The sequence below is a fragment of the Sorex fumeus genome, unplaced genomic scaffold, assembly GCF_029834395.1.
Source record: "Sorex fumeus unplaced genomic scaffold, SorFum_2.1 ptg000024l, whole genome shotgun sequence".
NCBI classification, from domain to species: domain Eukaryota; kingdom Metazoa; phylum Chordata; class Mammalia; order Eulipotyphla; family Soricidae; genus Sorex; species Sorex fumeus.
In genome coordinates, this window is record NW_026606081.1 from 55113429 (window position 1) to 55136275 (window position 22847).

Sequence of the window (22847 nt, forward strand, 5' to 3'; positions counted from 1 at the left end):
CTCTCTCTCTTCTCCTCTCTCCTCTCTCCGTTTGATTTTGATTAATCTAGTCCTTGTTTTTATGCCTATAATCAAAAGAGCTAAAGAGCTAACCATTATGGAAAGAATTACTGGGATTCAAGCCAGCACACACCAAAGGCTCAGTGCTTTGAAAATCCAAACCAAGAAAGCTCTGGCTGTGTCCGGAGTTTCCATATCCAGAGGAGGGACTCAGAGAAACGGCTGATTACTCGTGAGGAACGGGGAAGACCAAATGGGCCTGGAGCCTCTCATTCCACAGATGACAAGCACATCAGAGATGACGGCCATTCCCCGCCCATGAACTCCACAGCCCACCTGAGAGGCCCCTGCTGGCCCCCAACAGCCCTTTCATCACTCACGCAGACAGTGACTGCAACAACTCTAAATATTTGACATGTGCACCATACCGCACATCCACGGTGATGTTGAAAGCAAAAGGAGAAGCCACAGAAAGGGTGTGGTCTCTGCAGGGTGCCACGACCCCATTTACCACTTGGAAGCTGGAGGGGGCTCAAAGCCCTGATCCCACGTTTTACATGCCAGGGTCCAGGGTTTGATCCCTGTGGGAATGGTTTCCTGAGTACCATAGAGTGACCCACAGCTCACCCAAAAATAATCAGATGTTTATTCTGCCTCCTATATGATCAGCTCCTCAGAACAACCACATGGGAAATGGGGGTAGACTTTTTTTTTTTTGGAGGAGGGCACGTCCAACTGTGCTCAGGGCTCCCTCCGGTCTCTGCACTCAGGAATCACTCCTGACAGAGCTCGCAAAACCTTATAGGATGATGGGGATCGAACCCAGGCTGTGTGCAAGGCAAGTACACTACCCACTGTACTATCTCCCTGGCCTTGAAAACATCGTAATGGAGATTGTCCAGCTTATAATAAAGGGGTAATTATCCATGGTCTGGATCCCTCTGGAGGAGCCAGCTCAGACCCTGAGGATATAACAGGCAGAAGGCTGAGGCTGATAACACCACACGACCACAGACCACAGACCACCAGAGACCAGGACACAGACCACAGACCACAGACCAGGACATAGACCACAGACTACGACACAGACCACAGACTACGACACAGACCACAGACTACGACACAGACCACAGACTGCCACACAAACTACAGACTGCCACACTGACCACAAACCATGACAGAGACCACAGACCATGACATAGGCCATGACACAGACCACAGACCACCACACAGACCCCCAGACTACCACACAGACCACACAGCTCAGCGCTGGGGTCGAGACACAGCAGCCCATAGAGAGAGTTCAAGGAAAGGAAACCATGTGACGTGTCCACTCAGTTTATTCACTCACAAGACTGTGCAGATGTCAGACTATGGCAAAGAGAGGCAAACGGCCTGGGGGAAGATACACTAGTGGGGGGGACGGGCACGGGCACTACAGGGAGGGCAGACCCAGGGCACCCCTCAGAGAACATGCACCCACCCAGCAGGGCTGCGTGCGTCGCCTCATTCCCGGACATAGATCCTGGTGCAAACGACATCATCAGCACCGAACGTCTGTGGAGAGAAGGAAGCTGGTCAGTGCAGGAGGGCACAGGGTTTGGGGAGTGCAAAGAAAGCACCTGGGGGTGGGGAGAACGGGCTGTTAACACAAACCCTTCAACTATGGGGCCGGAGCAATGGTACAGCAGAAGGCGCTCGTCCTGCATGTGGCCCATCTGGGCTCGATCCCGAGCACTACATATGGTCCCCAGAGCATGCTAGGAGTAAGCCCTGAGCACCGATGGGTGTGACCTCAACCCCAAATAAACAAAAAACCTTCAAAGAAAACCCTGACTTCAGATCCCACAAGCCCAGCGTGAAGCTGCCCCTCAAGGCTCGCTGTCTGAGAAGTGGGGAGGGCGTGCACGGAGCTGAAAGGGGGACGTGGACAAGGCCCCTGGACCCCCACAGGTGCCCAGCATCCCGTCCCTCACCACACAGACAGTGCCAGCCTCTGGAACCCAAATTCCTGCTCTGCGAACTCTGGAGTTAGAGCAAGAGGCAAGAGCGTCGGCCGGTCCCAGAACCACACTCCGCTCATCACTCAAAGCCACCGCAGGAACCAGTTTGGAGCTGAGACCCCCGTTTCACAGGAGCTGGGCAGAGGGGTCTCCCCTCTCACGCTGTGCATTTCCTCCCGGCCCCTCCGTATGACACTAAGAAACGGGTTACAGCCGCTGAGGGTGGAGCCCACACGGAACCAGAGGGAACAGTCCATGGAGCTGCGGGGAGCGGGGGGTCATGTGAGCAGGCAAGGGGTCCCGTCCCCTCACCCCCAACTGAGGAAGGGGAAGGGATGTGGGCACACCGCACAGGTCCCTCGAACCTCCTGGGCATACGTGCTGCTGGGTCAGAGATGTTGAAAATGTCTCCTCAAAGCACCCCCGCCCCTTCAGGCTGATGCCTGGACGCTGCCCAGCACAGCTCTGCTGTCCTGCCCGACTCCCATAGGCGGCTGGACTCTCGACATCCAGAGTAAAAATGCTCGCGGGCTCCCGGCATGGACACCCTGACCTTCCCCAGAGAACCCCAGGGCATGAAAAGGGAAAGCAGCCAGGCCCCCACAGTGGCCTGACCTGGGAACCCAGTGAGTGCCCGGGTCCCTGTGACCATGCGTCTGCACAACAACCTTTCCTCTCTGGCTCCCATTCACATGGTAACCCCAACCCCACAACCTGATGGGGGCAGAGCAATGGGGCTGTGTGCGGACACTGTGGTCTGGGGGTGGGTGGACACTCTCTAGGGATGGGACATTGGATGGGGCAAGTTTCTGCAGGCAGTCCTGGGAGGGGACACAGGGGCGGGAGGGGTGGTCCGTGCAGGTGCCCCCCAGGGAGCAGGGCTGCTGGGGGTGCTGGGTGGGGGCATCCTGGCTCGTGGGGAACTATCCAGGCAGGGCCTCACCAGGATGAGCTCATCGTTGGCCAGCTCCCGGGTCCAGTAGGTCTTGGGGCCCTCGCCTTCCAGGAGCGTCTGGGCACAGTGTAGTTTGTTCTCTTTCTCCCAAGTGGCCAAACTCTGCAGGCAGGAAAAACAGCCGTGACATTAATGACGCCTCCAGTAGCAGAAGCAGACACAACAAAGAGCCTCTGGGCAATCGCTAAGCAGAGAAGCTGCCACAGAGCACAGAGCCTTCAGGCTTCCCGTCCATGGCCCCATACGCAGGGACTTCGCCACAGGCACAGAGGACCACTGGATGGATTTTTTTTTTTTTTTTTTTTGCTTTTTGGGTCACACCCGGCGATGCACAGGAGTTGCTCCTGGTTCATGCACTCAGGAATTACTCCTGGCAGTGCTCGGGGGACCATATGGGATACTGGGAATAGAACCTAGGTCGGCTGCGTGCAAGGCAAACGCCCTACCCGCTGTGCTATTGCTCCAGCCCCCTGGATGGAATTTTAAAAAAAAAAAGGATGGGACCAAAGCCACGGCACAGTGGACAGTGGGGAGGGAGCATACCTTCCATGAACCTAGGTTCAGTCACTGCAACCCTAGCCCATCAGGAGTGATCCCTGTGTGCAGAGCCAGGAGTAACCCCTGAGCATTGCATATGCGGCCCCCAAAAATACAAAACCAAAAAAGGAGCTAGAACGGTTAATTTATGCTGAAGTATATTTTCCTTTCAAGCAGTTTGTTTGGACTTCATTTTTATTTTTTGATTTTCTAAAAAAATGTTCATTTTTTTGCCACACCCAGCGGTGCTCAGGGGTTACTTCTGGCTCTGCACTCAGGAATTATTCCTGGGGGTGCTCCAGGGACCATCTAGGATGATGGGGACCAAATGCAAGCTGGCCATGCACAGGGCGAGTTATTGCTCGGGGACCTTGCTTGAATGGTAAAAGCAAGAATCTTCCTCCAGGAAGTACAGGATTTTAGCAGTTGAGAGCTGCTTTTGAAACCACATCCATGGCACCCTGCAGGGGCTCTGCTGCCTGCAGGACTCTTGGGGAAACACGTTATATTCCATCAAAGTGTGTCTCTGCACTGGGTGTAAAGCCCAACTCCTCTCCAGGTACCATCCGCTAAGCAACACCCAGACTTTTGCCTTCTGAGAGAGAAGAGGGGTCACCTTGGGGCCAGAGAGACCCTCAGCAGCTAGGAAGCTTGCCCGCCATGCAGTGACCCAGGTTCCATCCCCAGCATCTCCGAGAATTCCCCAAGTCTCATCACAAGTGACCCCTGAGCACAGAGCAAGGAGTGAGCCCTGAGCATCGCTACACAAAAAGGAGGAGGGAAGTCCTGCCTGTCTGTCTCCCCTGCCAAGGTGGGGGATATCCCAAAGCACACAGACTTGCAGCTTTTAATGGGAATTATGCCAGGTCTGAAGTGTGCCCCAAGGTCCTTCCCGTGGCCCTTCCCGTGGCCTTCCCCGTGGCCCTTCCCGTGGCTAGGCTTTCTTCCTTCCACAGGGTCCTGATTCTGGTTTCTGTTTCATTTTACTTAGTTCTTTCTGTTTGTGTCCACCCCTAGGGGTGTGTTTTGGGCTCCTTCTGGCCCAGTGCTCAGGGTTCCGTGTGGTGCACGATCTAACTGGGGTGTCCTGTGTGCGAAGCCCATATTTGGCCCACTGTGTCATTTTCCTAGCGTCTGTTCCTGGTTTTCACAAAGTTCTGTGCTTTGGGGGCTCAGTTCTGGTCAGTCTAAGCCTGGACATCAGGTCCAAGGCGGCTGCGTGGGTGAGGCTGTGTCTCTGAGACACAGTGCCTGTCTCACAAACCCCACCCAAGCCCCACCCAGGAATGGTCAGCACAAGGCTCTGGGATGTGACCACACTCGGGAAAGGGAGAGAGACACTGGCCACTTCTTCAGCAAGTGCCAGCAGTGGTCTGCACTTTGCTGCCTCTCCTGGAAATACAGAGGAGACAAGCCTTTCTCTTCCACCAGAGCAGCCAAAGGCAAGGCTGGACGTCCATACAAGGGCTGAGCCTGTCCGACAGGTGGAGAAGCCCCGCTGGTCCCGCAGAGTTCACCTCCCCAGCCGGTACCGCCCCCCGCCCCCCCCCCCCCGCGCCGTCGTCTGCCCTTCCTTTAAGGTGGGCGGGTTCAGACCGCTGAAACTGGACCCCAAGCTTTCCCAGGGGCCCCGGGCAAGGTGGCTGGGGGAGGGACGCGAGCTGCGCGCCCGGGACCGGGACGGCAGTTCATCCTGGCCGCTGCAGGGCACTCGGGGCCGGCTCACCTGGTCCAGGAGAAGCTCGGGCCGGGCTGGAAAGCTCGGCGCGGCGCTTCTCTGAGCCCGGACACCTGTGTGGACAGCTGGAGCGCGCGCGCAGGGGGCCTTGGAGACACAAATCCCGGGGGGGAGGGGGATGGGGGGAGGGCCGCGGGGGGGCACTTGGAGACGCGGGTCCTGGGGGTCGCGTGCGTGGGTGGCCTTGGAGACCCGGGTCCCGGGGGTCGCGTGTAGGGAGCCTTGGGGACCGGGTCCCGGGGATCGCGCGCCCGGGGGGGCCTTGGAGACGCGGGTCCTGGGGGTCGCGTGCGTGGGTGGCCTTGGAGACCCGGGTCCCGGGGGTCGCGTGTAGGGAGCCTTGGGGACCGGGTCCCGGGGATCGCGCGCCCGGGGGGGCCTTGGAGACGCGGGTCCTGGGGGTCGCGTGCGTGGGTGGCCTTGGAGACCCGGGTCCCGGGGGTCGCGTGTAGGGAGCCTTGGGGACCGGGTCCCGGGGATCGCGCGCCCGGGGGGCCTTGGAGACGCGGGTTCCCGGGCAGCGGCCTCACCCTGCACTTGCGCCCGTCCACGGTCTCCTCCTCGAAGCCTTCGCCGACCTTGAAGTTGATCTCGGTGGTGCGCACGGTGGTGGACGTCTTGATGTAGAACTGGTCCCCGTCCTGGCGGATCTCCACGTGCGGCTTGGACGCGGCCGCCACGGCCACTTTCCTCAGCATGGCGTTGACCCCTAGGAGAGGGAGACAGGTGCGGGCTGGACTCTGTGGGCCCCGCAGCCCGGGAACGCGTCCCCACCCCGCGCGCCACCGCCGCACGCCACTTCCCAAGGCGAGAAAGGGTGGGCGGCAAGACCCGGGTGCAGACCGAGACCCCCACCCAGCCGGACTCGGCCCCCGAAGTCCACCTCCGCGCCGTCCGAGCCGGCTTACCCAGCGCCTTGAGCAGCTCGTCGAAATTCTCGCTGCTGCGCATTTTCCAGGTGCCGGCGAAGTTGGGCATCGTGGCGGTGGCGGCGGCTGGCACCCGGCACCCTCCCGGAGGCTCTGCGGACACTGAGGTCTGAGCCGCGGCGTCGCGGGGACAGCGCCCCCGACCCGGGCCGGCCCCGCCCCCAGCGCCTCCCACCCGCTCAGGGCCCCGCCCACCGAGCCCCCATCACCCGCCTGCAGCAGGGGGTCGCCTCTGCACTCAGCCTCACCCCGTGCTCCTGTCAAGCGTGGAGGACTGAAGGACGGGGTTCGCCAGGAGCGGGCAGTTGTTGAAACTAAGCCAAGAGGGCTTGGGAAGATGCCCGCTCCCAGTCTCTCCTCTGGGTGTCCCCCCCCCCCCCCCGCCCTACCCCCAAATTCCCATTCCACATCCACAGCCCCCAGGGTCAGGGTCCGTGCCTGGAGCCTGGGAGATCGTGGGTGTTGGACATGCTGAGCTGGGGGTGAGAGCCCAAATTTTCCTTAAGTCTCTGTACACTTTGGTGCCGTCCACTATTTCCCAGCGCCTTTGCCCAGTGGCACCCTCTGCAGAAATCTCACCCGTCCACATGTGACCGCCCTTTCTCTTGCGAAACTCCATCTCCTAACCAAATTGGATTGCTTCGTTTCTGAACGCACAAGAGCATCACTTACTTCTGCTCTTGCTCAAGCATGAATCTTCCCAGAGCCCTCAGAAGAGGCACTGCCTCGGGTGCTGGGAGTGGCAGAGAGGAGGAAAATCAGTGGCAGAGAAAGTCGACTTTCCTTGCAAAAAGCAGTCGGAGTGCAGGGGGCAGGCTTTGCAGCCGAGGAAAGGGGCAGAGAGATGAGTATTTAGGAGTTTTTACTCTGGGCATTTTCATCATTTCCTCCATCGATTCCCTGGTGGAAGAGACCAGAGGATGGAGAAGGTGCCATAAAGCAGCAGAGGACTCATGTGGGCAGGCAGAGTGGCAGGCAGTACCAGTGGGGAGACTCATCCTGGCTATTTCCTGCTCAGCCCAAGGATACTCTGCTGCCTGGCAGGTGGAGACAGGTGGCTTCTGGGCTGGACACAGAACATGAGAACATGAGGTGGACTTTGTCTGGGACTTTATAGCACATATTCTGGGGTGCCGTGTGCCTGTATGTTACCCTACACGTGGACTCATAACCAGACGCCCCTTTTCTCTGGGCTACAAATGTTGCTGAGTCTCTGGTCAGGGGCCCGGGTCCCTGAGCAGGTCTGCCCACAGGGAGTGTGGCAGGCCAGCCTGGCAGTCAGGGTGACTGGAAAGACAAACCAAAGGAAGTCTGGAGGCACTTCCAGAGCTCAGGGGACGCCCCAACGCCTGGGGTCTCTGGCTGTCCCAGGGCAGCGGGCAGGCCTGAGCAGCCTCTGATCTATGGCCTTTTGGCTGGAGGAAGTAGCAACATGAGGCTGGTCTGGCTGGAGCCCAGCAGCTCCAGGCAGGATGTGGGGAGCAGTGCTCTGGGGGGCCGTGAGATGCCTCCCCTGGAACCAGGGAGCCCAGCATCAGGCTGGCAGTATGCAGTAGCTTATGGGGGTGGCTCCCAGCATGTCGACTTCTGCTGGGGGCGCGCAGCACCTGCGCTCAGCCCTCGGCCCTCTCTCTGTCTAGGGCCTATTGGCTCTGATGGCCTCCGGGGCCCAGCTGCTGCTCTCTGCGGTCCAGCTGCTGCTCTCTGCCCAGGGCGTATCTGTGGGTCAGTCAGAAGCTGCAGGCTGCCCAGCTCCCTGTAGGCAGACAGTGGAAGAATGGGGTCAGAGTTTAGTCCCTGCAATCTAGGGACTCAGAGAGGGTCCCAGTGGGGGGCTTAGGGATGGGACCGCTTTGTGGAGTGGGGACTGGGTCCCAGGCAGCACGATCTGGGAGGCAAGATAGGACAAAGGAGAGAGGAATTGGATTTTTGTGGGAGGGCGGTGGGGGCACTGGCACAGATTCCAGCAGTCAGAGGCCAGCCACAGCAGGCAGGAGAGGCCTGGGGTCCCCGGAGTCCCACAGCTGACAAGTTCCTGAGGTCTGGCCTGTGACAGGCACTGAGAGCATCCTCTCTCTCCTTGCTACGAGTTTCAACCCACTCACAGGAACTGAAGCCGTGGGTTGAAACAGGGAGGTGACAGGCTAGAGGACAGGACAGAGGAGAGGGTGCTGGCCTTGCATGAGGCCAACCTGGGTTTGATCCCTGGCACCCCACATGGTCCCCAGAACCCACGGGGAGTGATGCTTGGGCACAGAGCCAGGAGTCAGCCCTGATAACCACCAGGTGTGGTCAACCCTCCCTCCCCACCAAAAAACCCAGGGAGGTGATGGACCAGAGCCACAGCACAGCGGGGAGGGTGTTGGTTTTGCATGTAGCTAATTCAGGTTCAATTCCTGGCATCCATAGGGTCCTCCTGAGTGCAGTCAGGAGAAAACCCTGAGGACTGCAGGGCGGTGGACAAGGCAGGCTGGCCTAGGGTCTGTGGCTTTCTAGCCCACTGGCTGTCTCACCACACAGATGGGCCTGGAGGGGGTGTCCAGCCCAAGGGCCTCCATGCATCTCCTCGAATTGACTGCCCAGGGAGATGGCTTGGGGGACAAGCTTTGGTTCGAAGATTTGTGGGCACACTGGAATCGCCTGGAACCCTCCTCAGAGAGACAGCGGGGTGATTGCAGGGGTGGATGGTCACAGGTGTTAGTTCATACTGGTCTGTGCATGTGTGTGCAGGTATGTGTGTGTGTGTGTGTGTGTGTGCGCGAGTATATATGTGTGCCCGCTGCTCTGGAATGTTCTCTGTGTGTGTGCATGTGTATGCGAGTATGTATGTGTGTGCACGTGTGTGTGCCTGCTGCCCTGAGGTGTTCTGAGTGTGTGCATATGCATGTCCGTACACGTGTGTTTATGTGTGTGAGCATGTGTGTGCGTGTGCGTGTATGTGTATGAGAGCATATATGTGTGTGTGCACATGCGTGCCTTCTTCTCTGGGGTGTTCTTTGAGTGTGTGTGTACATGTGTATGTGAGTATGTATGTGTGTGTGCACGTGTGTGTGTGCGCGCGTGTTGTGTGTCTGCAGGGGTCTGTGTCCTGTGGTCACCCTGTCTACCTGCCATGGCTCCTGCCAGGCCCCTCTGGCGGCTCAGCTGCCTTCTCTCCACCTCCAGCTTCTGTGGAAACTCTTTCACAGTCCAGCATTCCAGCGTGTATCAGCCCCATTCTAGCTATCCCTGACCATTCCCCGCCCAGCCATCATCCACTCCTGTATGTCCTGGCCCCAGCTGATGCTCTGCTTCACACTGGCCCTCAGACATTGGCGTCTCGCTCAACCCACAGTTACCCCTGGATCCCTTCATGCCTCCCCACAAAGCACAAAGTCTCAGCTCCCACCAGCCCATCTCCCCACCACCATCACCCCGTGGAGACTTTTCAGCGCTGGTGGTGGGAACAAGAGAGGTGACTGCTTGCGTGGGGGCCCCAGGTGCCAGGTGCACTGTCACGAGGTGAGCGCCTCTTTACAGCTGCCCATGGTGGGCTTTGCTGTCCTCCCCACTGGCGACCTGCCTGCAGTGCAGCCTCCGTAAAGTGCCCCTCAGTGCACACTGGAAAGGGATCTGATTGATCTGGGAGTCTCGGGCTGCCAGGCAGGGAACAGGGCTGATTTATCAGGAAACACCAAACCCCCTTTCAGCACAAAAGGAAGGAGAAGGGATTAATGGCAATGGCGACAGCCGTGCACCGGGGGTCCGCACTGCCGGGCAGTTCCCCCAGTCACAGCCATCCACCTGCTGCCCAGAGGTGGCCACAGGGCCATCAGCTGCTTCTCATCGATCGCCCAGCTCAGGGTGCCAAATGGTGTTTTGAAAGTCCATCAAAGAAGCGGCACCGTGAGCCTGATCGATTGCAGAGCAGCGGTGGCACAAAGCTGGGTCAGGGGCCGAGCCATCACTGTCAGGATGAATGGCGGCCCCGAAACAAAGCTGCACTGGGCTTAGACCACCACTCCCCGCGGCCTTCTCGGCCCAGACCGACACATGGGGGGCGGCAGAAGCCCCTGGGCTCTGCAGCAGGCCAGCTGCCCAACTTCCCAGGTGGCCAGGGATGGATCTCTCTCTCTCTCTCTCTCTCTCTCTCTCTCTCTCTCTCTCTCTCTCCCCTCAGTGAGCAGCTGGAGAAATCCTGGCCCACCCCCACCCCCACCACAGGCACCTGGGCCCCCTGTCGCCCCTGGCGGGGCTGTCAGACCAAATGGCTTCTCTCTGATCAGCCTCCTCAGGGCCTGAGGGTGGGTGCGGCCTCCTATAACCTCCTGACAAGCTGGGGGCCTCCTCCTGCTCCCGCCGGGGCTCTGAGTGATGAAGAGGCTTTTCCCGGCTCAGAATGGTGATTGCATCCATGAGGGCGACGCGGAAATCCATCATGATAATAAGACGTGCCGCAGGGCTGCAGAGGGCAGCTTCCTGCCGGCTGCAATCACTCTCAGGGCCACGGGGCTTGAATCTGTAATCAGCATCCCTCTCCAGAGCGCGGGAGTGCTGAGAAACGTGATTCATGGGCCCCGCTGTTCCTTCAGCGCCTGGGCTCTCTGCCACTACCCCCCCACCCCCGTTTCCCAGAGCTGCTGCCCTCCCCTGCCTGGTGCCCATGCAGAACTCAGCATAACTCTGATGGGCCTGGGCAGAGCCCACCACCCCCAGCACAGGCCCAAGGGGGTCAGAGGCCAGTAGTGTAGGGCGCCTGGCTGCCCCATCAGGGTATTTGGGCGTAGGCTGAGCTCTGATAGGGCGCTTGTCTTACACAAGACCGACCTGGGTTTGATCCCATATGCACCACCAGGAGTGGAGAACCTGGAGTAAGCCCTGAGCAAAAGTAAAGCGATGAGTCCAGTTGTGGCTGGCAGAGAGCCGGGCTGACTTCAGGTGCCCTGATGTGAGGTTCTTTATACAAGTTCAGCACCTAGGATCCTGTGCTAGGATCCTCCCCTGGATCCTATCCCGGGATCCCGCCTTGGGATCCTGTCCTGGGATCCTGTCCTGGGATCCTGACCTGGATCCTGTCCTGGGACCTGACCTGGATCCTGACCTGGTTCCTGACCTGGGTCCTGTCCTGTGATCCTGCCCTGGGATTCAAACCTGGATCCTGTCCTGCTCTGACTGTGGAGTAACTGTGGCCAAGAGCCTGGTTTTCTCCACCCTGGACTCCCCACTGGTCTGAGGGCTCTGTCAAAGTGGACTTAACACAACACACAAACCCTCACATCTGCATAAGTGACCAATGACTCAGGTTTCCCAGCCCCCTCTTAGCTGGCATGTGTCTCTCTGCAGAGGCGGGCACACATGCTTTCTCCCTCACTCCCAGCCCCAGGTCTGGTCCAGGCCCTGACATCCCACAGACACCAGGTTTTGTGTGTGTGTTTGTGTGTGCACACGTGTGCATGACTGCATGCATGCTAACAGGGGCAGATGCACACATACGCATGAACGATGTACACGCAAGAGCACATTTCATGCACACACATTCACGTATGAGGACACACTGTGTGTGTGCTCGTGGGCACATATGTGTGTGCAGCAGGCTTCATTCATCTCTGTCTTCCCCACGAAGACAAAGGCCCAATGTGGTGCAGGCGGGCCTGCCCTTCGTCATCCCTCACAATCAGCACATAATGAGCCTCCAATGAGTCCCCTGTGGTCACATACTGGCCAGGGGGTGGCCAGGCAATGGGGCATGAATGTAGGGACCAGATGACAAAGCAAGCATCCTGGGGAGGAGGGGAAGGGGGAGGCATGACTGCATCCCTGTGGCGAATGCCATAACTCATTTCTGACGTGGACACATTACTCCTTTCAAATGCTGCTCGCCCCCGGACACCGAGCTGCCAAGCTAATCGACAGGCATCTGCTGAGGTAGCGCCTGCAGAGCGGAAGCTCCGACCCCAGCAGGCCAGCCAGGGCGCCCTCATCTGTGAGGACAGAATGAACCCCTGCCAGGCCAGTGCTCGGTTTCCTGGGACCACAGCAGAGGATCCGTGAATGTGGATTAAGCCACAGGGCCCAGGGGAAAGATAGCATGGTCCATGCAGAGCACAGTCCAGGCTGGAAATGAGGGTAGAGTCCACGCCTCCAATCTCGGTAGTGAACAAACCCCGACGCCTGAGCCCCCTCCAGCCTGCACAGAGCCACGCAAGAGCTGGGCCTTCCCTGAGCCTGGGGCCTGCTGAGTCCGTCCCAGATCTGACCACAGGGCTCAGAGCTAGAGAGGGAGGTGGCACTACTGGCCAGTAGCCCCTGCAGGTGTTCGGTCCCCCATGCCTTCTCTTTAAAACTCTTCCCATTTCAGCAAAATGAAAGATTCTACATGAGTACTAACCACTTGGGCCCCTTTGGGGAGCCAAGTACTTTTGACCCCAAAAATCCTAGAGGAAAAAGCGGGTTCAAAGAACCGAAGTTGCTTCCCTCAGAAGTGGCTGAGGGGCCAGAGCGAGAGCACAGTGGGGAGGACGTTTGCCTTGCATACAGCATACCCAGGTTCGATCCTGGAACCCCATGTGGTCCCCCAAGAACCACCAGGAGTAATTCCTGAGTGCACAGCCAGGAGTAACCCCTGGGCATGATCGCACATGCCCCTAAAACCAGTAGCTAAAAACCAAACACAAAGGTATTCCAGAGTTAGAGGCCAGAGAGATAGGACTGCGGGAGAGGAGCTTGCATTGCACTCAGTCAACATGAGTTCAATCCCTGTCACCCCAAATGGTCTCTCGAACCCACCAGGAAGTGATCTCTGAGCACAGAGAAGTCAGTCCTGTGTTCCATTGGGTGTCCCAGAGTCAAGGGCCTGGACCGACAGATGTGGGAGCTCAGGTTCAGAAATGGCTCAGGCAGGGGCGGGCGGGAGCAGGGCAGTAAGGGAGGAAGGCTCAGCTTCTTTCCCAGCCAACTGTGACCAGAGCAACAACCAAGACAGTGGCTTCATTCCTGACTGCTCCCCCAGACCACCAAGCCTGTCCAGACATGCGCTCAGGCTTTCCCGCTCTTTCTCTGAGGCAAGAGATAAACTCAGTACTTTCTCTAGGAACCTCAGCTTCCTGCTGGGCAGTATGGGAGTGACCCTCCTCCCTGCTAGGGGCAGATGGTGGAGGATCCTGCTGTACGGCTGTTTTAGCTGAACCTGGCTCCCCACATCACTTCAGAAATGCTTTCAAGGGTTGGAGTGCTAGTACAGTGGGGAGGGTATTTGCCTTACTCGCGGCTGACCCGGGTTTGATCCCCCAAGTCCCATATGATCCCCTGAGCACCACTAGGAGTGATTCCTAAGTACAGAGCCAGGAGTAACCCCTGAGCATCGCATCGCCAGATGTGACCCACTGTAGGACTGCAGCACTGTCCTCCCATTGTTCATCGATTTGCTTGAGTGGGCACCAGTAACGTCTTCACTGTGAGTCTTGTTGTTACTGTTTTTGGCATATCAAACACACTACGGGGAGCTTGCCAGGCTCCGCCATGCAGGCAGAATACTCTCGGTAGCTCGCTGGGCTCTCTGAGAGGAACAGCGGAATCGAACCCGGGTCGGCCGCGAGCAAGGCAAATGCCCTACCTGCTATGCTATCACCCTAGCCCAGGTGTGACCCAAAATCTTTTTTAAAAAAGTGTTATAATGAGAGCTCCTGGGGCTTGCCCCAGATTGCTTGGGGTGAACATCTGCAGAAGACCCTGAAACTACAGCTGGGAGAGATCTGCAACCACAGGAAAGCAGAAGCAGTGAGTTCTCTTCCTGAGGCCCCCGTGTTCAGGAGAGGCAGCCCTCCTGCACTCCACCCTGGGCTGCCTTCTCTCTCTGGTCGAGCCCCTGCACCTGATCCCCATGGGGGGCTGCCCTTCTGGGCATCCTCCAGCCCAAACCTGTAGGAGACCGAGTTCCAGTGAGGTCACAGCCCCCAACACAGGGCCAGCTTAATTTAGGACCTCATATGAGGAGGTACAGCTGCTCCTGGCTCCACCGTTAGTGGGGACTGTCCACTCCCAAGAGCTGTGTCAGGCCACTCCACCAGGTTTACCAAGCACCCTGCTGTGACTCCTGTGCCACCAAGGAAGTCGGGCCATGTGGGCTGCCCCTGAAGACCGGTCTCTGTGAGGTGAGCTCTGGAGTACTGACAGGAGACACTGCATTCTGTGGAGTGTGACCCTTTGTGGGTCTTCACCTGTCCCATCCAAGCCAAGAGGGTTGAGACTACAATGTGGCCAAGGCTGGTGCTGATAGCCACTCACTGGACAGCACCTGGCACAGAAAACAAAACCAAACAACTGAAACAGGGGCTGGGCCCAGGGAGACCCAGTTCCCTAGTCCCCACTACCCCTCCCAGGCCAACACTGATTGCCCTGGGCGCTCGCTGCTAGCTTGTAGGAATAACAGCTATGAATCTTCAGTTCATATTCCTGAGCCCCCAAAGACTGTGGCGTCCCATCTGCCTGACTGGAGAATTGGGGACCCCTGCACCCACCCTGGGCACGCCGTCCCTTGCATCTGACCCAGAGCAATGTCTGAGATTCTCCTTCCCCAGAGCAGCTACAACCATGCATGACCCTCTCCGGCCTGGGAGCAGAGTCTGTACTTGAACTATACCAGGCACTTGGGACACTCCAGAGGCACTTAGCATGCTAGAGCCCTGGGTCGACGGCCGGCCTCCCCAGGTTTACAGGCGACTAGGAAGGAGTGGGGGGCTGCTTTAGAGACCAGGCCCAGGTCCTCAGCAGGCGGTGACTGCCACCCTCTGGCCATCAGGGGGAAAGCTGGTCAATGCTGGGAAGGAGGGGGCTGCAGGGCGGGCCCTCGTGCTTCCAGATTGACTGCCCGGTCGCACGTAGTCTTCCTCTCCCCACGAGCCATCCCCCAGGCCCTGCCTCCACCTCCACGGAGTGGCCTGTGGGCACCGCGCGTGCTGGCAGCGCTGCCCCTCGGGGACTGTCTGTAGGGCACGAGGCAGACCAGGCGGTGTTGCAGGGGCAGCGTGAGAGCTGACCCTGGGAGACCCAGTCCAGAGAAGGGTCCGGGGTCACGGTGCTGGACCGAGGACAGCGTCTGCGAGGCCCAGTGGGGATGTCCGGCTTGGTCAAAGTCTATTTGGGGTCTTGGAGGGCCCCGCGCAAGGCAGAGCCCCTTCGCTCCGCACCCCGGTGCGAAGTCCACTCGGGTCCACCGACAGGGGCGGAGGCCGGGTCGACCCTGTGCGGCTCCTTCCCACTGGCCGCCACGGCCCCGCTCGTCCTCTCCCGAGCCCTCCCGAGCTTTCCCGAGCTCTCCCGAGCCCCCCCCACCAGCCTTCCCGAGCCCTCCCGAGTCCCCCCGAGCATTCCCGAACCCTTCCGAACCCTTCCGTCCCCTCCCGAGCCCGCACTCCCCCCCACCCCCCAGCGCCGAGCATTCCCGATCCCTCCCGGGGGCGGCGGCGACTCGAGGACTCGCCGCGGGACCGAGGCGGGAGGCGGAGTCGGCGGCGGCACGGAGGCCACGCCTTCCGTGTCGTCATCGTCGCGCGCCGCGAGGCCAGCGGCGTGACGTCGGCGGCGCGACGGCGACGGCGACGGCGAGCGGCGCCCATCGGAGGCAGAGGAGGCGGTGAGTGTCGCTGGGGCGGCCCTCGGGGGTCGCCGGCGCCGAGTGCTGGGCCGCGGTGCGTGGCCGAGGCGTCCGAGGTGGCTGCGGGACACTGTCCCCCCGCAGGTAGCACGGAGGGCGGACAGCAGCCCCGACACGGCCTGGGTGCGGAGGGAGGGCGTCACGTCATCGCCGGGTCAGGGACCCCCGTCCACCCCAGTGATGGTGACCCCTTAACTCAAGCCGCCGGTGTTTCCACAGAACGTTTCGACCCGTAGCCCTGCGCCCGCAGTTAAGGAAATGACCAACCAGGTAAGCGTCGTGGCGGGGGACAGCTAGGATCTGGTTCCTTAAGGGACCCTGGACGCACTGGGCGGTCCCAGCCAGTGAGATTCAGGACAGTAGAGGAGGGGCTGGGGCGATAGTCCAGCGGGGAGGGCGTTTGCCTTGCACCCAGCCAACCTGAGTTCTGATCCCCGGCATCCCGTATGGTCCCCCAAGCACCTCCGGGAGTAATTCCCGAGTGCAGAGCCAGGAGGAACCCTTGAGTATTGCTGGGTGTGACCCGAAAAAGCAAAAAAGGACAGTAGAGGAGGAGGATTTTATCCAGGTCTCCAGCCTTGTTTTGTGCTTGGCGATGTTGGGCGTTGGACCCAGATCTCTGGCTGGCAAGGCCTGCGTTTTCCAGCTGAGCCCCACCCCCAGCCTTTGAGCTAAGGCTTTGCCAGCCTGCAGAGGGATCTTTCAAAGGGAACGGTAAAGAAAGTTCATACGCCAAAAAGAGAAAAGACCGAGAACTCAGAAAAGGAGAAGCTTAACGTTTGTAAGATTAGAAACAGAGTTCGCAGTTTGAACATCTTGTGCTTGTATACAGCGCCATGCTAGACTGGCTTCTTCTTGGAGACCAGAGCAGAAAAAGAAAACACATTATCAGTGGACAGGAAGGGAGAGAGATCATTTTCCCTTGGGACAGTGTTCTTTCAGGAATCGGAGAAGGTCTGGGTGTTGGGCCAGTGACGGGAGTGGCCAGCACTACAGCGATGATCTCTTGGGGACTGGGTTTGCGTGGGTTGGATGAGGGATTAAATCTGCCCGTTGGTCTAACGTGTCCCTGTTCTTTTTTCAGTACAGCATTCTCTTCAAGCAAGAGCAAGGTGAGCCACCTGCCTGATGGCACTTACCTGTGGGAGCTGTGCTACCTCTGGAGCGATAGTACTGCGGGGAGGAATGCCTTAGAGCATTTGTCCTGCTGACCAGGGCTCCCCACTCTGTGGGAGAACCGGCTCCCTGCAGTGCTCAGGGAACCCTGTGGTGCTGGGGAGAGAAACTGGGCCTCCAAAGGCAAAGCCTGGCCCAGCCCTTTGAACACTCACTCTTGCCTGATTCTGATTTAGCACACGAGGATGCCATCTGGTCAGTCGCATGGGGGGCGAACAAGAAAGAATTCTCTGATACGGTGGTCACAGGATCTCTGGATGACCTAGTAAAGGTCTGGAAATGGTGAGTGCCCCTTCCTAATGGACAACCTTGGGAACGGGGTTCCCAACTTGTCTTGGCCAGAGAGCAGCCACAGTGTGATAGGGGAAAGGCACTTTAGTTTTTGGGTCACACCCAGCATTGCTCCTGGCTCTATACTCAGGGATCACCCCTGGCAGTGTTCAGAGACCACATGGGATGCCAGGAGTTGAGCCCCTCTCAGATGCGTGTAAGGCCAGCACCTCACCTGTACTATCGCTCTGACCCCCTCAGAGTCTAAATTTTAAAAAAGTGTCCTTCTTGGCTCCTCCTTGGCTGCCCAGGGTGTCCATGTCTCTTGCTCTCCTCTGCTTCTATCACTGTTGGTAACAGTCCCTGGGGCCCAGAGTTCTGAGTGCCAGGTGCAGTGTGTTGTTTGTAAAGAAACACCCTTGTCTGTCCCCCACTGAAGGCGTGATGAAAGACTGGAACTGCAGTGGAGCTTGGAGGGACATCAGCTGGGTGTGGTGTCTGTGGACATCAGCCACACACTCCCCATCGCTGCTTCCAGCTCTCTTGATGCTCATATTCGTCTGTGGGACTTGGAAAATGGCAAGCAGATAAAGTCTATAGATGCAGGTCCAGGTAAGGCTTTCACTCTCGGGAGATGTCGGATTCAAAATCCCTATACAGAACCTTTGTTCAAGGGTAACTGCTGAAGGCCGGGGAGTGCGCGTGCCTCACACATAGCCCATGTGGGGTCAGTTCCTGGCATCCTGTTTGGTCCCCTGAGTTTACCAGGAGTGACCCCTGATCCCAGAGTCAGTAGTCAATCCTGAGTACAGCTGGTGTGACCCTAAAACGAAAAATAAAGGGGCTGGGGGGGGTGGGAGATAACTTAGAAATTTTAACACACACTCAGTAATTTGTTTTGTTTGGGGCCACACCTGGTGATGCTCAGGTCTTACTCCTGATTCTGCACTGAGGAATTAATCCTGACAGTGCTCGGGGGACCATATGGAATGTTGGGGATCGAATTCACGTCAGCTGCATACAAGGCAAGCACCTTACCTGTTGTACTTGTGCTGTCTCTCAGTACTTAATTCATTGCTTAACTCTTAGGAACTGTTTCTTAAACCTCAAAAGTTCTCAGCTTGAGAATGGAGACAGAACTCGATAGAAATTTTGGTACCATGTGTGCTTCAGCGAACAAATGGTCGTCATGTCTCACGTGGCTGCAGGGCTCGTGTTCACGAGCGAGCAGGGTTCTCGTTTCTTCGCATCCTTGTTCATATGCAGCGTAGTTCTCGCCATCTGTTTTTATTTGTTTTTAAAAAGCCCCTTAAACCAAATTAGTCCAGAATTAGCATTGTTAACAATGTAGATTTTTCCATATCAGGATACTGTTTCTCCGATTAAAGTTTGGCAAACCTTTTCGATCAAGGTTTTTTTCTCACTGTATCTTTTTCTTTCTTCTTTTCTGTTCAGTGGATGCCTGGACCTTGGCCTTTTCTCCTGATTCCCAGTATCTAGCCACAGGAACTCACGTGGGGAAAGTGAACATTTTTGGCGTGGAAAGTGGGAAAAAGGAATATTCTTTGGACACGAGAGGAAAATTCATTCTTAGCATTGCCTATGTAAGGAAACACTGTTTCTCCTTTGGCCCCTCTAGACTGTTGTATCTCGGGGTGCAGGTTCTACACTTGGCTGGCCGGGCAGCTGTTCTCTTGCCTGCCTGTCACCCCATAAGCCTGCAGAGACTTGTTTGTACTTGGTGGAGATGGTTGGGGGTCTGGAGTCTGAAAGGCCGTGTTTGTGCTTGCGCAGAGCCCCGATGGGAAGTATCTGGCCAGCGGAGCCATTGACGGAATCATCAATATTTTTGACATCGCGACTGGAAAACTTCTGCATACGCTGGAAGGTTTGGCTCCTCCTTTCATTTTATGAAAACTGGGTTAACAGGAAGAACTATCCGTGCATTCAAAAGCTAGTGAGTGTCAGACTTGCAAAAGACCTGTTGTCCCCAAGATGTGATGAGTATAGTTCCAACCTCCACATGTTTTGTTCTTGTGCCTGTGATTCGCATCCTGGGTGAATAGACTTTAATTTCCTGTTCCTGTGTCTTAGCTCTGGTGGTTTTCTTCTAGACCTCGACAACGGGAAAGACCTGGGTCTGCCCTGGTAGCCTGTGCTGTTTCTCATTCAAACCAGCGACTGAGTCGCAAGCCTCCATCATAAGGCCTATGCTCACTCGAAAGAAGCGAGACAGACTTCTGTAGCCTTGTCTGTTGCAGAGGGTTCTTTTCTGGGCAACATGTGCCAAGGTCCACTGTGTCAGGAGGCGAACATTAAAAGGGGCCTTCGGTGCCCTCCTCTGCCAGAATCACCAGGCAGAGCTGTCGGTGGCTGCTGCCAGCTCGTGGGTGCCTCGGGGGACACAGTTGCACTGGACAAAAAGGGTGTCATGCATTTCAGGCCACGCTATGCCCATTCGCTCCCTGACTTTCTCCCCGGACTCCCAGCTTCTTGTCACCGCTTCTGACGATGGCTACATCAAAATCTATGACGTGTAAGTGACCTCTGGTCCTCAGGGGCCCTCCATGGCCTCACGGGCCTGCTCTCCCCTCCTGGGTGACTGCAGGGGCATCCAGCAGGCCGGACCCACACCTTCTGCACCCAGTCCTGGAGGGGAGCATGTAGGGAGCCCGGCTGGCCCTTGCAGGCACCATCTCCTGTGTGGGTGATTGGGAGATGCTGGCGTGGGGCCAGTGGCTGCAGCCTACCCAGAGCAGTGGGAAAAGGATGGAGCATGTGTGTTCTCGGGCAGGGCTGTCCCCGGGAGGAGCAGGAGTCAGGAATGAGCATGACGGGTCTGGCACCCTCTCAGAGCCGAGGACAGTGACTGATTACCTCAAGACCCTCCAGAGACCATTCCATGGCACCTTCTCAGAAGGAACGCGGCTCCACCACTGAGCCCAGCCGCTTCCTGCCAGCTCACAGACAAGTCTCTGTATACTTCCTCGGCCTTCAGCCCCTCTGCTGCTGGGGCCAGGGCCCAACACAGCCCACTGAGCCTCTGATGTGTGTCCCCCTCCAGCCCCAGCTCTCACCACTACAAGATGCATATGGATTGATGGTGCTGCTGGAGATGGGATGCTGGTGGGGGCCATGTGTCTCCTAGTCCACTGGAGAGCTCGGAGCATCTGTGTGTTAACTGGAAGCATTTTTCTCTCAGACAGCACGCCAGCCTGGCCGGCACGCTGAGTGGCCATGCGTCGTGGGTGCTGAACGTGGCCTTCTGTCCTGATGACACGCACTTTGTTTCCAGGTACTTGTGACCCTGAGCGGCCCCCATGGGCTGGGGAGGGAGTGCCCCTCGCTGCAGGCCCCTCAGGCTCCTGGTTGTGGCCCTTCCTTCTCAGGGAGCATTTGTTTTCTGCAGCAGTTTTGAAATGTCTAATAGAGTTATCCTTGGTCGGGACAAAAATAGAGGCATGTACCAGTTACATGCCTTCCTGAACTCCTTCCTGAACTCCCTGCTGCATTCAGTACTCTGGGGGACATATGTATTCCAGAACTGACTTACACTGTCACACTATTGGTCAGGTGGAATGTTTTTAGACTTCAGTGCTGTCCAGGCTCAGGCTGGCTTCAACATTTGGAAACATGAAATGGACAGCCCAGCAGCACTGCCCACGAGCCCAGAGACCTCTGAACAGTCATTGGAAGCTGTAATAGCTTCCCTGTTAAATAGGTGGGAGACACACCCAACTGGGGTTCTCTGCTTGCTGGTGAGGGGATGGCCAGTCTCGGGAATGCAGGCACCCGGAGGCTCTGAAGGTGGAGTCACAGGTGAAATGGGATTGAGTTTTACATAAGATTCCTGCCACCTTTAGGATAGCAAGAGGGCGCTTGTCTTGTACACGGCCAACCCAGAGTTGATTCCCCAACACCCCAGAGTCCCAAAACCCACCAACATCACAGGGTGACAGAAAAATGTACAAAATATTCCAAGTGATCTGAAAACAGCATCGAATAAGTTGTCTTCCACAGTTCATCTGACAAGAGCGTCAAAGTGTGGGACGTGGGGACGAGGACCTGCATCCACACCTTCTTTGACCACCAGGACCAGGTAGGCGCCACTGAGTCTCTGGGCATCTGGTCTGAGACTTGTCTTCTCACCTCTTCCCTGTGCGCGTGCGCGAGCGCACGCTCACACACACACACACACGCACTCTTACCCCATGCACGCACACACGTCCCCCCACCATGTGCCTCCCCATGCTCACACACATAGACACACCCCACAATGCTGGGACTGGACTCCAGCCCCCCCGCAGCCCCCTATCCCCCCACTGGCTAGAGAGGGGAAGGGCACTGCTGCATTTGGGGAAATGCTGGGGTACACCTCCTCTTTTTTAAGTTACTTCCTATGAAGGTGAGAGGGTTTAATCTTGCTTTCTTGGATGTTTTGTATTTTCTTTTTCGAGGGGGAGGGGACAATCCTACCTAGCTGTCCTGTGCAGGCATGAGATTCAGCACTGAGCGGCATTAACCGTGACAGGCCAGTCCTTCCTTGGGGAAGAGGCTTGCATGGCAGAACCCCCTCCCCCACAGACTGGGTGAGGGTGACAGGCTGGCCTCCTGAGCCTCTGGTGACATGACCGTTCTCAAGGGAAGGGGGGGATGCACAGTCTGCCACTGGCTCTAGCAGGGACCTCCTGTGGCTGTGGGTCTCCAGCCAACCGGGCAGTTCTGGGGCTTCGGTCGTCGCTTGGCACACTCGCCGTGTAGAAATGAGGCTTTCAGGGGGGCGGGCAGCAGGGCCTGTTCTCAGGGGTCCAGGACGTGGCACAGCAGCACCGGTCGTGCCTGGGTGTGGGGTGGAGTGAAGAGGCCCGTTCACGCGACTCAAAGCCTCCAGAGAACCTTCCCCCCTTTTCCCTTATCCACAGGTCTGGGGAGTCAGATACAACGGGAACGGCTCCAAGATCGTTTCCGTCGGAGATGACCAGGAGATCCACATCTATGACTGTCCAATTTAAGTGTCACAATCTCCAGGCCATGCTCTGGAGAGAGTGCAGATGCGAGCGACCGGGCCATCCCTCACTGGAGGGCTTATGTAGAAGAAGTAGTCTGAGGGTGGCAGCCAAGACTGAATTTTTCTAGATCTAACATGCAGTTTCTTATGTCTTACTGGAAACACTGTTCACACGTGTACATAAACATGTTCTTATTGCGGACCCCTGGGTTTGGGCACCTGCTACTTTGACCGTGTTTGCGGGAGGCCTGAAGGGCCGCCAGGGCTGCATAGGACACCGGGTGCTCGGGGAGTCTTGAGGCTGGAAGTCCAGGCCCTGTCCTCCAGGGTGTGCCTGCGGAAGCGCTCACCCTGCTGATGGCGTGTTAGAGGTGTACAGTCTACCAAGCTGAGCCCGCTCAGCGGTCTCTGGGGTTCTGGGTGGGTATCACCACTTCAACTATGTCAGACTCCAGCACGGCATCTGGCATCCCTGTCTGTCCATAGTACCTGGCCAGCAGCCTCTTGGACCCTCTGCTGAGGTGGTTCTGGCTGACAGCCTGAGGCCAGTTGCTTGGTGATGACCACCTGGATCCAGGGCTCCTCCAGACTCCCCAGCCA

The 22847-nt window shown here is 57.6% G+C and overlaps 2 protein-coding genes across 2 annotated transcripts; one reads left to right on the forward strand and one right to left on the reverse strand.

Annotated features, from left to right (window-relative positions):
• Positions 1-1421: 1421 nt before the first annotated feature.
• On the reverse strand, positions 1422-6281 carry CRABP1 (cellular retinoic acid binding protein 1). Its single transcript, XM_056114281.1, has 4 exons — positions 6142-6281; positions 5764-5942; positions 2947-3060; positions 1422-1557 (listed from the first exon to the last, which is right to left on the reverse strand). Exons 1-4 carry the CDS (start codon positions 6209-6211, stop codon positions 1507-1509), a joined length of 414 nt encoding a protein of 137 aa, XP_055970256.1. The 5' UTR covers positions 6212-6281; the 3' UTR covers positions 1422-1506.
• Positions 6282-15627: 9346 nt separating this feature from the next.
• On the forward strand, positions 15628-22449 carry SKIC8 (SKI8 subunit of superkiller complex). Its single transcript, XM_056114083.1, has 11 exons — positions 15628-15772; positions 16013-16063; positions 16878-16905; positions 17146-17251; positions 17679-17851; positions 18695-18843; positions 19034-19127; positions 19682-19775; positions 20442-20534; positions 21260-21338; positions 22162-22449. Exons 2-11 carry the CDS (start codon positions 16052-16054, stop codon positions 22249-22251), a joined length of 918 nt encoding a protein of 305 aa, XP_055970058.1. The 5' UTR covers positions 15628-15772; positions 16013-16051; the 3' UTR covers positions 22252-22449.
• Positions 22450-22847: the final 398 nt, after the last annotated feature.